Below are 17241 nucleotides of genomic sequence, written 5' to 3' on the forward strand. Positions count from 1 at the left end.
ATAATTATTATATCGGACCGAACTAAGCGTAATAATACTTCAACGCTGAGCGTGACGTCATGAGAATTTAAACTCTCCGGCGATTGGTTGGTCGCTCCTTCCAACCTTTGTGTTGGGTGATTATGGACGTTATACTACTGTCAGACAAACGGTCTATGAATAATGTCTAAATACATCCGTCTGTCGAGCATTTATTAATATTATTATTATCCATGTGTCAGATCGTATTATTTATACATTTGTGGATATCGCGTTGGACGTTTATTGATGATTTGTAATGCTCATAAATGTATACTGACTAGGCTTTGGCAAGTTCCAATAATAATAATAATTATTAAAAAGTATGTTGCTAGCTTTATAGATCTCCGTGTATTTCTAAAGGGTGAAACCCACGTGTGTGCGTTTGTCAATGCTATTGAATCTTTACAAAAACCATGCCTTTCTGTTTACATTTATACGAGAACACGTGATCTTGTTGAAAATAAACTGAGGTAGTTGTAGGGAATACAGTTTATGTGTACATGTGCTTCATCAGTGTGAAAAAGCGAAGTGTCGAAAACAGGACAGTTGGATACATCGCTCTTATGACTGAAACGATGACAGATTCAGACATTAAAGCAGGACAACCCCAAGTGACTGTGCACACATTTACCGAACATGTCATGGATACCACTGTGCTTTATCAAGTTATCAAAATGAGCGATAGTTTCCATCTTTGGGTCGGAGCGAAACCGTCTCTTGAAAATATGGCTCTTGCAATGAACACCCGATTTGTAAGTCATCGTTTCATGATTGGAAAAGTAAAATTCCAAGTGACATCTTCATTCACATGTGTAAAATAGTATTATGAATTACTACTGATTGTTCGGGTTGACTATACGTTTGGGAGGCGCTTAAAAACGTATTTCGATACGCACCGGGGATTATTTTAGCGACAAATGACAACATTGGCCATTAACAAATTAAAAAACCCCAACAACATCCCTTCTACGTCATGAGGGCTAACATCTGTTTGATATGGGGCATTTGTCGGAAGTTCTGAATTGGTTGTGTAGATCGGGTTATAGCTAAAACGGCACCAAAACGGCACCGTATTGGCGAAAACGGCTACTGATTTCTGAGCTAAAACGGCACCATATACAAAACACAGTATAATATTGACTTTTATGTTTTAGTTCGTTTAATTATAACATTAGCAATCAACATATATAAAACACAGTATGACGTTGACTTCATTTCATAACATTAGCAAGATTATAACACGTGATATGTAATGTGTACATTCTTGCGTTTTAAATACAGTTTCATTTTGACTCTTAGTTTGGGCGATTTGAGTTGAGTAAATGTACTTGAAACATCAAAGGTTGTGATGTTTTCAAGCTAAATTGGCATGCTTTTCTACAAGCTGATTATCGGCTATGGGATTCACTTTACAATCACTGTCGGCAGAATAGTCATTCATTATCTAAACATACTGGAATCCGATTATCAGCTAACTAACTATCAGATTATCTAATGACAAATAAGATTTCCCCAATAATTAAGATTTTATTTGGTGCCGTTTTCGCCATAAGATTTGTAGCCGTTTTCGCCAAGTCAAGGTTCCGTTATGTCCAAATGGTGCCGTTTTCGCCAGGTGACGTTTTGCTGTGGTGACGTTTTAGCCTGATCCCGTGTAGATCCCACTGGTTGTTCAAGGGCAATATAGACTTGCCCAATCATTCTAGACTTGAGATGGACTTCTTTTGTATGTATAACCGTGAAGATCTGGGTTAGAATATTGATCTTCAGTAACCATGCTTGTCGTAAGAGGCGACTAATGGGATCGGGTGGTCAGGCTCGCTGATTTGGTTGACACAGGTCCTCGGTTCCCAAGTGCGTATACATATCGATGCTCATGCTGTTGATCACTGGATTGTCTGGTCCCTACTCTATTGTTTACAGACCACCGCCATATAGCTGGAATATTGCTGAGTGCAGCGTAAAACTAAACTCGCTCACTCACTTTTGTATGTGATCTGCAGTCAGTAGGAATCGATTATTGTGAGCCAAATACTGTATTGTTTGCATCTTTTAATGGCAAATGATTTGAGACTTCCACTGAAAGTATTTATAAGCTGTTTTATACCATAATTTACAGGGAAATATTTTTATTATATTCAGAAGAGAACAGAATGGTTTAAAGGTCACATGCAACCAAAAAATCAAACATAGTTAAAACACAGTTATCACTTATTCATGACATATAATATACATTGCTGGTTATGAAAAAATATATAAACAAAATTATAAGCGTGCAATCGCAAATCAAAAGTGCAATATTTTGTACTTGGGTTTACTTCCCAAAAAAACGAACCCAGTCAGCGCGGGTGGGTGTGCACTCAAGTGTAATGGCTGGTTCATTTGCAGATGCCCTCATGGCTCATTGTGTATGTATATATAGAGATGTTGGGTTTTGTAAATACATGTACATGCTAATTTTTTGTGTATATCATTTTGCAATCAACAGATATCATAACATGTCATGTGTACAAGTATCACACCTGCCTGTCTGTGTAATTACATAATGTGACAGAGACCGAACTCGACCCATAAATCAATGCGTTTTGTTTATGGTGTATAGCGTGATTGGTGTTAAGTTCAAATTGCATGTGGTCAGTGATCGAAGTTGTGTATTGAATATTGTCATTAGCAGACAGGCAGGGAGACACATAGGTGTCAATAAAACAGACATTGAGTTTTGTCTGTGACAATGACATATCTATGTCACAGAAATTCTGTCAACGCTAAATAATGACATTGCTTTTAAGTATCAAACTGAGAAAGTGACTCGGTAAGAAGAATGTGTGGTAAAATAGACAAATGATATTATATAAACAGTTAAATCGGTAATCTACTGTCATAACATATACAAAGCTCGCGCCTGTGAAATATCAACAAAACATTAGAAAATAGCTGAGACCAAAGCCTTCACCGAGTATTCACCGGACAACCCGCTTCCAAGCTGCGTGAACTTATTTCACTGCGCATGTGCTATGAGCGCAGCCCAGCGCGGCGTAGTCCAGCTGTTGAAACCACTTTTCCCCCAAGCGCTGGGGGAAAATTAGTGAATCGTTTGAACTCCGATTTCGTGCGTTTTTTTTCATTGCGTTATTTTTCAACATTATAAGTTGAATTTGCATTTTTGATGATTTTGATGATAAGTCCATACCGAAAGGTATCAGAATCTGCAAAGTTGTGTTTTACGTTGCATGTGACCTTTAATAAGGCAATCCACTGCTGGTCACAGGCCAGTCTGTTGTTGACCAGGTGGCTCTCACTGGACAAACAGTAGACACACTATTCAAAGATGCATTAACAACACATAAAAGGATAACGCGTACTTGTCAGCATAAATATTGTACATTTTGTTTTTATTTTGTCAAATTTCAAAATGATTTAATAACACAAATTTATTAATACAAACTATAAATATAAAGTTGTAATGTCCTGAAGAATTAAGAATTGTATTAGCAGCGTTTAAAATTCCCACCTGCCTGACCGTCTGGAACAGTCTATTTTCATCTTAGACTGTCAAATTTCAAAAGTAGCCTGTCCGGGTGGTCTTGTAGATGTTTTACCCCTTAACAGTAAATATTTCATAATATCAGACAGACCCGTGAAGATCCGGGTTAAAATTGATCTTCAGCAATCCATGCTTGCCACAAAAGGCGACTATGCTTGTCGTAAGAGGCCACTAATGGGATCGGGGGGTGACTCGCTGACTTGGTTGACACATGTCATCGGTTCCCAATTGCGCAGATCAATGCTCATGCTGTTGATCACTGGATTGTCTGGTCCAGACTCGATTATTTTCAGACCACCGTCATATAGCTGGAGTGTGGCATAAAACTAAACCCACTCACTCACTCTTTATTATTATTATTATATTATATTTTTTTTTCACCCATGTTCAGAATCTGGTGGCTACATGAAACACATAAAAAAAAGATGATGCCCTTACAGAAGTTAGCATCCATGAATTTGCCCAGTCCTAAGTCAATGATTTACATGCAAGAATTGCTGAGGGTGGCATGTAACAGTAAACAAACAAATCACATGCTAAAGTTTATGTAGTGTAAATTCATGTAACTGATGATATATATATATGAAAACGGAGTAATGCTATACTATATATACTAAACTTGTAATCAGGTTAAATATACAAGTATTAAGCCCGCTCTTCAGCAAATAATGCTTCATTGTGTATAATGTTACTGTTATACAACAGATTTCACAACCCAATCACCCCAGGAGTCAATTGTCCAAGTACTCAGCTGTGGGTGATATAACAGTTATAGCCACTGGGCTAATGATCAGAAGCTTCACACTTCAGTTACCTGGGAAACTAAGGCTGAACATTTTATTTATGGTTTTAGATATTTAGGGATGCATTCAGGCTGTGGGATTGTCGGATATACCATACACAGATATTCATTACTTCTTCAAAATGAATATTCAGTTCACCACATTTCACATGAAAAAGTTTGTTGACCTTTTGCAATAAATGAATGAAACAAAAATAACAGTATGAACAACACTTTAGTAATTATCATGTGCTGTGACTTGTATCTTGAACAAAAACAATGATCACTGCTAATCATGATATCCTGAGGTATCTATGGTCAAAGTCAAACATTCTGATTGCTTTCTTGGAAATTGTGAGTGAGCACTATCACTGTTCTTGGAGTGCTCAAATAATGAGGTCATAAACTTAAAAATTATTAAACATGCTGGCCCATGTTCAGACAGATGTTGGACCACTTAATGAATCTGTGGGTCTATGGCCCAGTTTAAAAGCTGGATGCATCCCTGGAATTTTTCTGACCCTACTATTTGTTTAGATGAAAAGCAATGCCAATTACATTTGTGTAAGGGGTGGTGGGGTAGCCTTGTTGTTGAAGCATTCGCTCATCACGCGGGTCCAATGTGTGAAGACCCCACGGGTTCTGGAATCCCCTACATGGGTACAATGTGTGGAGCCCATTTCTGGAAGACCGGGTGTCCCCACATGGGTACAATGTGATATTGCTGGAATATTGCTAATATTGCTAAAAGCGGTGTAAAACCATTCTCGCTCACATTTGTGTAGATCCACAAATTTTTTAGTCATAGCTATTGTTAAATTTGTTTGAGTGTCTCGGTGAAGCATAAAGAAATAAATACCAAGTCTAGACAGGATATTTACTGTTTTTTAAATGCACTGATATCCACATGCATTTCTTCTGACAGAGACAAAGCCCTTTTCCAGTTTTTTTAGTGGTAGCAGTGTCCACAGTTTATGAATAAAAATTAAAATTCACATATGAAATATTATGTAAGAAATAAAGTTACATTTAGTTAGAATTTTGTACTTGAAACCTTTGCAATCCTAATCAATCAACGAAGGTGCCAGACAAGTAAAAATAAATCAGACAACGTGTACTCCTTTTTCACGGTTGTCCTTAGTGCCAAGGTGACTCCATACCTTAAACGAGAAGTGTCCACAAAATAATCATGTTTGGGCTATGAAACTACTTGACAAACATTTTTATGCTGAAAAAGTGCAAGACAAAAATGTTAAATTTTGTGTGAACTTGCCCTTTAACACAGAGTCTCAGTTAGTGATAACGTTGTTTTGTACAATAGCACCCTGGTCTGTCGGTCTGGAGGCTGAAACATGACAACAGTGTTGCCCATGTACTACATATATTAGAGATATACACTGGATTTCAAACAAATTGCTGCCTGTGAAGATCGAGGGTTTGAATTCATCTTCAGCAACCCATGCTTGTAGGAGGTGACTAACGGGATCAGGTGGTCAGGCTCACTGACACTAGTGTTGGGAATTGGTTGAAATCTCACAATTGATGATTGCTTCATTACCAATTTGGTTAGCGTCATTTTTCAGATTTTCCTATCCAGGTTGTTACTGCAGATACCGGTAGGTATAAGATGATGAAACTTGCTACTTTAAAGTCATGACTAATATATCATGACCATAAACTTCCCGGAGTCTTCAAGAAATATTCAGTCATGACTTTTCAGTTTGTGAAGTGATTCTTCAAAGAATTAAACAAGTTTTCAGGCCCTGACAACTTCGAAGATATGTTCCATCGTCAAGTGTTTCAAAGACTAAAACAGTAGTTCCAAAATCGTTAGTGTTCGATTATGAGTAGATGTGATCGATTGCTTGGTCATTTGGTCACTGCAACCAATCTTCGATTATTTCAATAAATCGGGAACACCACTAACACATGTAATTGTATCCCAATTGATGCTCTTGATATTGATCACTGGACTGTCTGGGCCAGACCCGATTATTTTACTGACTGATGCCATATAGGTGAATACTGCTGAGTATTAGGGGTGGGTATTGCAAGGAATTTTCATATTGCGATAAATTGCGATGCGAAAGCATGTATTGCGATATGTATTGCAATATATTGCAAGAATTTTTCTTGAACAAAAATACCTATAATCGAGTTACTGCGTGATTTATAAAGCAAAAACGCAACAAAATCACAATGCTTGATTAGGCGTTAATAAAATCCTTTAATCATGACAAAATAAAAATGTAAATATTGTTTGGCACAAATGAAACAAGGAAAGGAACAATTTAAAAAACGGAAATATCCGAAGATTTACGAGTGTTACGAAGTTTTCCGAATGCATGTCAAAATACCGGTTTTCGATCAGCGTATCGCAGTACGTATCGTTTTCATGTTTGAACCGGTAAATACCGGTAAACTGGTTATATTGCGCAGCCCTACTGAGAATGGCATAAAACAACAAACAAATTGCTGACAGATGAAATTATAGCAGAATTAATATATTTTAAAAGGTTTTGGGTTTTTTTAGTTTCAAAGGTATATTTCTGTTTATTGTACTGTTATCAGAAAAACAAGTCACCTTGATGTAGCTGTCATATTAATAACAAACTTTTGACATGAGTATGTAATTTATGTTTTTCTGTTGTGGAAACTTGACCTGCATTCACAGCAGATTTTGGGCACGTTTTGGGCTCTGAGTGGATACACGTGTGTTGTGGGTTTTATACTCGTCTTTCTAATATACAGGTAATATGGCTCGGTCTTTCTAATATACAGGTAATATGGCTCTGGGCCAGAGTAAGAGTGCTCAGTTCACAGGGATGTGTAGATATGTACATGATAACAGATCTACCTGATAACTTTACTGATATAACCTGCTAGTGGGCTGTTGGTAAAGTTGTATGTACACTGTAGATATGGACATTTTCCATATATTGACTGCAAGGATCAGTTAAAATGTATTGGTCAGTTTGAAAGTTCTAAATTCTAAAATTGGTATCAATACTTGATGAAACAGGTGCCTCTTTGTTCTGAAGATGTACAATGTTATGTTTAGATAAAGCAAAAACATACCATCATTAAAGGTAGAATACCTGGATGTGGTCATTTACCACTTATGTATATGTGGCGGCGGTCTGTAAATAATCGAGTCTGGACAAGACAATCCAATGATTAACATCGTGACCATCGATCTACGCAGGTGGGATCTGATGACATGTGTCAACCAAGTCAGTGAGCCTGACCACCTGATCCCGTTAGTCGCCTCTTACGACAAGCATGGGTTAATGAAGACTAATTCTAACCCGGATCTTCACGGGTACTAGTTGTCAAGAAATTCACTCTACAAAGTTACACCCCTCAAGCTTCCAGGATCTAATTATTGGTTTGAATCCCAGATTAATCCTAAATGTGAAAGATGAAAGCCGGTGATGTGCTTCAATGGTTGCATCTAACTGTTACAAGTTGGCATTTGATGTTACGCTGCATAAAGAAGGTGAAACCAGGACGGGCTGACTTGAGTTTACTGTCTTAGTGGGTTATCTACGTTAGACTGTGGGACACCTCTCCTTGCCCTGACTGTGATCTATATTAATGCAGTGGTTTATTTCATTGTTTCTAGGAAGCTCAGCCTCTTGCCAGCCACTTGTTTGGAGACAGCTCAAACCCAACTGCAATGAGTCTAGCACAGAGATTGGGTAAGACTTAGTGTTGGGAATTGGTTAAAATCTAACATTTGATGATTGGTTCATTACAACCGATCAATCATCGAAAAAAATTGGTTAGCGTGATTTATCAAATTCTCCTGTTTATGTTTGTTAATGCACAAAAAATATAGAAGAAACATGTACTTCTTTCGGTGTTTTTTTTGTAAATTGCACAATATGCATTTACAAATTTCACATCTTTAAAGGAGGACTAGCATGTTAGGAACATAAATTTCCTGGAATCTTTAAGATAATTTCAATCATAACAAGGAACGAGCTTGTAGTACTTATGAAATGTAACAGACAAAACCAACCTTATGAAAAATGTTGTTAATGCAAACAAGTGTGCCAAAATTCTGTGTGTTCGATTATGAGAAAACATGGTCGATTGCTTGGTCGTTTAGTCATTGCAACCAATCTTCGATTATTTCAATTAATCGGACCACCACTAGTAAGACTGACATTTAGTTGTGCTTAATAGTATGTTCAGTTGTCATAACTCTGGCTAATGGCTTAATTGGTCATACAGAATTAACAAACAGGACAAACACATCATGAGAGCATTCATGGAATTCCTCATAGTTAATGGGTCGTTTGCTATGTGAAAAGTTATGAGATCACACTTAGAATAGGACAGTATATGACATGAAATGTCAGTTGCTATAGATAGAGTAGATGATCTGTACATACAATATCACTTGTATTGAGGTTAATGTTCACCTGTTTACACGAAGCTATTTTGGGAAGCTGTCGACCCAAACACATTACAGAAAATGTTATCAATTACATCGCTACCCATTGAGAAAGCCTTTCCTGTTTGTGAAACAGAGCTCATTCAAATATGACTGACTGACTGAGTTTAGTTTTACGCCGCCGCTTTTAGCAATATTCCAGCAATATCACGGCGGGGGACACCAGAAATGGGTTTAACACATTGTACCCATGTGGGGAATCGAACCCGGGTCTTCGGCGTGACGAGCCAATGCTTTAACCACTAGGCTATCCCACCGCCCCATATTCAAATATGAAAAATGATTTATGGTAACAGTGCTCTGCATGCATTCATGTGTCATATGTGTAGTATTAAGAAAAGTGGTGATTTGTTGATTGGAATGTGGGACCTGCTTCATTGTTATCATTTCTATCATGCCCTGATTTATCGGGTTCAATTGATTATTTACATGAGTGAGTGGGTGAGTTTGGGTTTACGCCGCACCCAGCAATATTCCATCTATATGGCGGCGGCTGTAATAATCATGTCTGGACCAGACAATCCAATGATCAACAGCATGACCATCAATCTATGCAATTGGGAGACAATGACGTGTCAACCAAGTCAGCGAGGCTGACCATCCGATCCTGGTCAGAGTGAGGCATTGGAGCCACTCAAGGGCATCATTGTATACTGCTTGCAGGACATGTTTAAAGAGACAAGAACAACAAGACCAAGCTCTTTAACTTCCTTTAACTAATTTGTCTTGCCACCAACCAATCATAAATCTGGAAGGACTTGTAACCATGATGAAACAGATGCTGGTACACACATTTTAGTGCGTGTTACAGACATGCTACAACAGAGGGTAAGGCCAAACCAATTTTATTTCTTGTTTTAAGGATTCGCAGGTCGTATATTTTCAAGATTAAGAATTTTTTTGTATTGATTTTCCCCGCTCAAAATATAAAATCCTAATGTTAATGTGATATAAGTGAAATACTCTTGAAATCAGTGTGAAACCTAAACTGACACAACTTATTTTTAGTTGATATTAACAAACCAAAAAGAGTTAACATGGAAACTCATGTGGGTTTTTGCTTTGAATGGTGATTTTAAAAAAATTATTTTTCCCTCCTGCCTTTATGTTTTTTGAGTACAAAAATCCATAAAACAAGAAATAAAATTGTTTTGGCCTATAGGAAAAAAACAAAGAAAAAATACCTTATAAAAATAAATAGAAAAAGATAACACAAAAATACATACAAATAAATGAAATAATGAAAATGATCAAATATAGCAATTAAAAAGGTTGTGGTCATTTAAAGATTAGTACAACTGGCTCCTGATTTTGAACTCACATGCATCCTCATCAAAACCGTTTAGTTTGCTCATCTATTTATATTAATAGAAAATTATATCAATTACTTGAAATGCATGTCATTTTTAATTTTTGTGTGCCAAACAGGGTTTTATAAGAAAGTATTCCCAGGGGACTATTAGTATGCATATTAAAACTTACCTCACAGAATGAGTTATTTGTCATCAGGACCAATTGAAGGACGAGGATCTATTGTATTACATAATATAACATAATACACCTTAATTTAAGATAATCTGAACTTCCCAAATTTGCAAATCGGTGGGGTACCTTATTTTTTTAAGCATTTTCTCATCGAGCTCAAGACCCGGGTTCGATTATGCAATGGGTACAATGTGTGAAACCCATTTCTGGTGTCCCCTGCCATGATATTGCTGGAATATTGCTAAAAGCGGTATAAAACTACACTCACTCACGAACGATATCACCCTGGACACATGGGCGTGACATGTTGGGATGAATATCTGGCCACGTCAGCATGCTGATAATTAGACATTAGTTAGACATGACTAATATACTGGTAGGGACCGTCTCAAAATCATTCATGGTAATTATCACTGAATCTGTGCACAGTGGTGTATGACACTAAGCACGGATATGACAAGTAACGCATGTAGCAACATACGAGGCAACTACTGATAAATGGAGGGGGCTCAATCTTGGTGATTTAGTGCCCTTTGTCACAGCTCTGTGTAGAGCTATCAATCATGACTCAAAATATTGATCAGTGGTCTCTGATTTGATTATTTACTACTAAATGTCATATGCCTGGAGTATTGTTGCGTGGGACGTTTAATAGCAGACCAACGAACCTAAAGGGAATGCTGCTAAAATGATTGGATTGACAGTCTGGCACTCTTCATGCATTATATGTCATAAACATCTGGACCAGGGAGGCTGAAACATACTTGTTCCCAGTAGTAATGACAACAACACCCCCTAACCCAGTCTATTCAAGAAGTTTGAAGCCAGTTTTCAATCAGCTGTCATGGCAGCCATATTAAAGAGCCTATTTACAGGGGCTTGTAAGGCAAATATTGGACATCAAGGTATATAGAACTATATATGTCAATATGTCAAGTTCTTTTCAAGGCAAACTCAACGATGCTCCCTATATATACCCCTATAAAACTTACAGGCATTTCAAGCCTATAGTTTTGCCTACAAAATATGACAGATCGTATAAAGCGAAACTGTAATTTGGGAGTTGGGGTCTTTGGGATGCTCAAAATAAAAACGTAATTTTCTGATTCCGATTCAAAATCCAAAAAATCCAAAATCCCTAATCACTAATCTCCATTCTTTTCAAGACACTTACGCCTAACTGTCATAGTGAGTTTACATACATTTATTCATCGCAAGCAGGCTAGTGTTGTGCCCATTCACCATTGACGACCTTGGCCATGACTTACCCTGCATTGAAAACAGATAGTGGTCTGAATGGCTATAAATAACAGAAATCCCATCAGATCGTTTGTGGCCATATCTGGACAATTTTCAGAATGTTATGAAATTCAAGTTAGTGGTTAGAAATTATTTGAGTGAGTGAGTTAAGTTTTACCCCCGCACTCAGCAATATTCCAGCGATTGCAGCGGTCTGTAAATAATAGAGTCTGGACCAGACAATCCAGTGACCAACAGCATGAGCATCGATCTACGCAATTGGGAACCAATGACATGTGTCAACCAAACCAGCGAGCCTGACCACCCGATCGATCCCGTTACAGTCCGTTTGGCTCAAAAGCGGACCGATGAATTGCAATCTAACTCGAAAACTAATAAACATAACATACTCAATGAAACGCTGATCATAATCAAAACATCATACCCACTCTGTGAGGTTTTTGCAGAATTTTTGTCTTAAAAATAATAAAGTTGTTTAACAAACTATCATTAAAATATTGACACAGTTCACTGTTTGTTACGAGGGAGGAGTGCAGAGAAAGGGACAGCCAGGTGTTCGAGAAGCACGTTCACAGACAAAGTTATTTATTCATTCACCTGTGCTGTGCAGTCTCCATCCGTTCTCGAACACCTGGCTGTCCCTTTCTCTGCACTCCTCCCTCGTAACAAACAGTGAACTGTGTCAATATTTTAATGATAGTTTGTTAAACAACTTTATTATTTTTAAGACAAAAATTCTGCAAAAACCTCACAGAGTGGGTATGATGTTTTGATTATGATCAGCGTTTCATTGAGTATTTTATGTTTATTAGTTTTCGAGTTAGATTGCACTTCATCGGTCCGCTTTTGAGCCAAACGGACTATAGTCGCCCTTACGACAAGCATGGGTTACTGAAGGTCATTCTAACCCAGTCCTTTCACGAGTAGAAATTATTTGAATATCAATGTGACGCCTTTGAAGAATGGCCATCTATTTTCAGTACATATATAGGTGAGCTACAGTAACTCTGTTTATTGTATTTGATACCACCATCACATTGCTTGGTTAATTGCTTGAAGTAGTGTGAAACTCAAGTATTTGGTTTCTCTGTCATAAAGTGTTATTTCATAGTCAGAGCCACCACTGTTTTGCCTGGTTCTGTATAATGAATCATTAATCATGAATCCCTGAATTAATAATGAGGTAACTAAGTTGAAAAATTAACAAGTCTGTCTGGGGCATCAGTTTTGTTTCTGAAGCTTATGAAACGTGTCAACAACATTCTATAAATAGTCTCACAGTTAGGAACAAGCAGAATCTATTTTCTGACTTAACATTGGTGAATTCTAAAAATAAACCGGCAAGTCTCTTAACCAGTACTTCATACATGCAGTAGACAGACAGACTTGGGCAATAGCCTTGGCAACTGCAACATGACATGCCGACTGAGCCAGCTTGTGTTATGTCTGTACAGATGGCTATTATTGTATCAAAGTTGGTTATCTCATTCAAATTGCTATCTCACACTAATTGTTATCTCGTAATACTGGACATCTCGAGGTGCTGGATATGTAGGGTACTTGGCTAGGAATGTAGAGAGAGTGATTAACAATTTTTATATGTATGTTGTGTCAGACTGACTTTTTCTCCCAAAATATAGTTACCTCATTTGTATATGAATAACACTAAGGTTAATATTTATATAGCTCCTGTTCAAACAAATTGTTCAGAGGCACTCAGGCTTAGGCAGTGTCAATGAGAATTCAAATATATATGTTAGAAAAGTTAAAACAAATAGAGCCCAGTACAATGTTAATTTCAGTGTAGAAGCTGAGGTAATCTAGACTTGCCCAGTGATTCACGACTTGAGTTGCACTCTTTTTATACCCCAACCTAACAGAAAACTTCTTTTAGTGCGACCTATACATTGTAGCTTAAAAAAATATGGTGAGATTCTTTTCTAACTATTCAAGATAGAGAGATGCAGTGTGAAGATTAATTTCAGTATTTCAGATATTTTCTTTTGACATGAATATTTTCACTTTAACATCTTTGCTTAAAACTTGAAAACTGTTGAAAGAAGCCTTTTCAAATTTAGAGAATGGTTTCCATACTAATAGACGTTCAGTGCAAAATATGATTTTTATATGTCTGTTTGCTGAAAAAATATTATCTGGTTTCATGTTTTGAACATGAATGTTATTCACTTCAACATTTGTGTAACGTATATATTAAAACTACTTCATGGTGGATTCCTTTTCCACATTTTTGGTACCAATTGGAAACACACTACAAAGTTTGATATCAATAAGTGGGTTTTCTGAGAATACATTTGTGTTCTTCCTTGTCAAGTGAAGTGTACCTTATCCGGCAAAGCTTGATGATGATGTACCAGTGTATCTTTGCAAAATGCCATTTACTATTGATATTGTGTTGCAGTTATTGCTGGGAGTCAAGGTCAAGGTTATTAGTGAGGCCTGTTAACTTTGTTATAATGTATTCTGTAGGGTCTGTAGAGTGACGAGCAAACGCTTTAACCTCTGGGCTACCCCAGCCCCCCATTCTATAGCGATACATTGTTGATAGTTGATGTTCAACTACTTCAATTTGTTTTATCTTGCCTCACACATAAATGTCGTTTTCTGATTGGCTGAGCTCTCTTCTATTATTTTCAATGTACCCCGCTTACAAGCGAGTAACATTTTCTATGTACCCTGTTGGGAATGCCGAACTCATTTGGTACTTCGTAGTAGTGATTCTTTATCTCGAATAACATTGAATCACGCATGATGTATGGAAATTACCGATGTTTTGAGAATGCAAATCGAGGGAAGGTAGATAACTCTAAATTTGTTTTTCTTGTCGTCTTGTCGTCTGGTACTCCATACTATGATCCGATACCCGTGCTTCAAACATTTAAAAATTACCATTGAGGTGTTTGGTAAGATAAATACCTTGTTCACTAGTCCCTCGGGGCCCATGGGTTGATGTACCCACACGATGTTTCTTTATGTTCCCCATCGGGCTCAGGGAACATAACAAACATCGAGGGTACATCAGCCCATAACCCCCTCTAGACCAGTGAACAACAATAATGTTCACCTTACATGTTGTAGCATGATTTTGAGATGAGGTGGCTAAGGTTCATAGGTGTGCAGTTATACAGTTTTGCACATCTTCTGTATGGAGGCCAGTGGGGTGGCCTAGTGGTTAAAGTGTTAGCTCATCATGCCGAAGACCTGGGTTCGGTTCCCCACATGGGTGTCCCCGGTCGTGATATTGCTGGAATATTGCAGAAAGCGGGCATCAAACTAAACTCACTCACTCATTCTTCTGTATGGAAGAATCACCTAGGCTTGGTGTAGCTTGGTGTATATATGCAGAAAGTATTTCAGTAACAATGCTTACAGCAAATCTTGTGGCCTCTCTGTTGATATTTACACTGTCCTCTTCGATCCAGGTGAGCTACACTGCTGTGGCACTATGTTTAGGTGAGTTTCCTGGTATTGTAATAATGACCACATATATATTTGTTCCTCTTACAGCTAAGAAGACAGGGAAGCAGGTGTTTGTGAGCTGCAACATTGGATATGATCAGCTGGCCATGCCCGTGGTGGAGAAGCGGATTATAGAGGAGATGAAACAGAGGCCGGAGATGTTCTGAACCTTCACGGAGACAACAGATGGTCAAACTTCAGGTAACCTTTGGGGACAAAAAAAATGAAAAAATATCCAAAACCACAAACCTGGAACTGTTTGTCAAATTATTAGATATAACTTGTCTGTTTTCCCTTAATTTTGTTTCAGTGCTGAACTAAAACGTATGTTGTAGTAAAAACACTGCAGAGTTTTTGTTGAAAATATGACAAAAAATGACCATGGACTTCTTCAGACTCATCTGGGGCGGTGGGGTAGCCTTGTGGTTAAAGTGTTGGCTCGTCATGCCGAAGACCCGGGTTCGAATCCCCACATGGGCACAATGTGTGAAGCCCATTTCTGGTGTCCCCCGCTGTGATGTTGCTGGAATATTGCTAAAAGCGGCGGTATTCATGCGGCGTAAAACCAAACTCAGTCAGTCAGACTAATCTTACTGCAAGAAATACCAAAAAAACTGTAAAAACCCATGAGGATACCTGATTCATATTGTGGCTAAACATTACAATAGCCATGCTATCAATCAAAGTCATTAACTAAGAAAAAACGTGTTCAACTGAAGTCAGTGACGTTTGTCCAGTGATAAATCAACATGACATGCTTATGTATATTAGTAAGCGTTCTGTGATGTACAGTGGACACACTTTCTTGGAATACCCAAGCATGGGTAACGGCAAGTGAGATTTTTACAGTATTTGAAGAAACTTTAAGAATAGGGTGACATCACAATAGGTTTGGAGACAGTGTAAAAATACATGACCCCAACTCTGCTTGTGAATGCAGAGGGTGTGTATGTGTATGCATGTGTGGCTGGCTGTCTGTCTGTGTGTGTGTGTGTGTGTGCGTGTGCGTGCGTGCGTGTGTGTGTGCATGTACATGTGTGCAGGAGGGGCAGGGTGCACTCATCTCTTTTCAGTCTCTTTTTATCTTCACCCAACTTGTCAACAGATCCTGGTTTTTGTTCTCACAGACCCTGTGTTGCTGCTACTCCAGTTTCTAAAGTATTATTGGCAGATCCCACCTACTAACCTACTACCTTGCTGATCCTGAGATTTGTTTTGCAGATTGTGGAATCATGGGAAATCATAGAGATGTCCCAGACAGGTCAACTGAGCCGTCACACTACTGACCCCTTTGGGTTTCAAGTGGACTGGGATGGACAAGGAAAGGGGACAGTCCATTCAGACATACAGGGGTGTTTTGCACATATTTGGTTGAGGAGATGAAGAAAATGTGAAGCAAATGTTTTGGTAGTAAATTACCAGGATGTTACACACTCAAGGCAACATTAACTATGCCTGTTGACAAACATTTTAAGGTGAAATAAAGCTCTTTGTTACATACATGGTTTTGGGTCTTTTAAACATTTGACTCAAAAAGCAGAATGCCTGTGGGTATCCCGTGTCTCAGGTTTGTTGTGCATGTCATTTGGGATATAGCAATCGGCATATTGTTCCCAGAAGAGAACTCCGAAACTGTTGAATATTCTTTTGCTATACAGACAACTCTAGTGGAGAAGTGGTGCCTCTTGATGGTTTGGTGTTTGTATTGTTTTCCTGTTTTAAATGTATTTTTACAGATTGTGCTCATTTCCAGAGCAGAACTCTAAAATTGTTATTTCTTGATGAAATTGATCATATAGATCAGTCTAGTGGTGAGTACTGCCTTTTGATTGTTTGGGATATTGAAAAAATACTGAACAGCATTGTCGTTTTCATTCACTGAACTGAAGGTTCCTAGTGACATTGATCCGAAACTTGGGTGTAAGTAGCCAAACTCCATTTGTAAGTGACTCCTGACCAGGGGGGATATGTGAGTGAGTGAGTGGTTTTAGTTTTACGCCACACTCAGCAATATTCCAGCTTTATGGCGGAGGTCTGTCAATAATCGAGTCTGGACCAGACAATCCAGTGATCAACAGCATGAGCATTGATCTACGCAATTGGGAACCGATGACATGTGTCAACCAAGCTAACGAGCCAATTCCGGTAGTCGCCTCTTATGACAAGCATGGGTTACTGAAGATCAATATTCTAACCTGGATCTTCACGGGT

The 17241-nt window shown here is 38.1% G+C and overlaps 1 protein-coding gene across 1 annotated transcript; it reads left to right on the forward strand.

Annotated features, from left to right (window-relative positions):
* Nucleotides 1-514: 514 nt before the first annotated feature.
* On the forward strand, nt 515-16528 carry LOC124259421 (proteasome assembly chaperone 4-like). Its single transcript, XM_046693565.1, has 4 exons — nt 515-773; nt 7972-8047; nt 15079-15231; nt 16252-16528. Exons 1-3 carry the CDS (start codon nt 522-524, stop codon nt 15195-15197), a joined length of 447 nt encoding a protein of 148 aa, XP_046549521.1. The 5' UTR covers nt 515-521; the 3' UTR covers nt 15198-15231; nt 16252-16528.
* Nucleotides 16529-17241: the final 713 nt, after the last annotated feature.

The sequence above is a fragment of the Haliotis rubra genome, unplaced genomic scaffold, assembly GCF_003918875.1.
Source record: "Haliotis rubra isolate DU_JTF1 unplaced genomic scaffold, ASM391887v1 Scf72, whole genome shotgun sequence".
In the NCBI taxonomy this organism is placed as follows: Eukaryota; Metazoa; Mollusca; class Gastropoda; order Lepetellida; family Haliotidae; genus Haliotis; species Haliotis rubra.

Bases quoted from the DNA above. Each gene is read 5' to 3' on its own strand.
- LOC124259421 (XM_046693565.1), top strand. From the start codon at position 522: ATGTGCTTCATCAGTGTGAAAAAGCGAAGTGTCGAAAACAGGACAGTT. The intron at 774-7,971 runs GTAAGTCATCGT...CATTGTTTCTAG, and splicing joins TTGCAATGAACACCCGATTT to GAAGCTCAGCCTCTTGCCAG. The intron at 8,048-15,078 runs GTAAGACTTAGT...TTCCTCTTACAG, and splicing joins GAGTCTAGCACAGAGATTGG to CTAAGAAGACAGGGAAGCAG.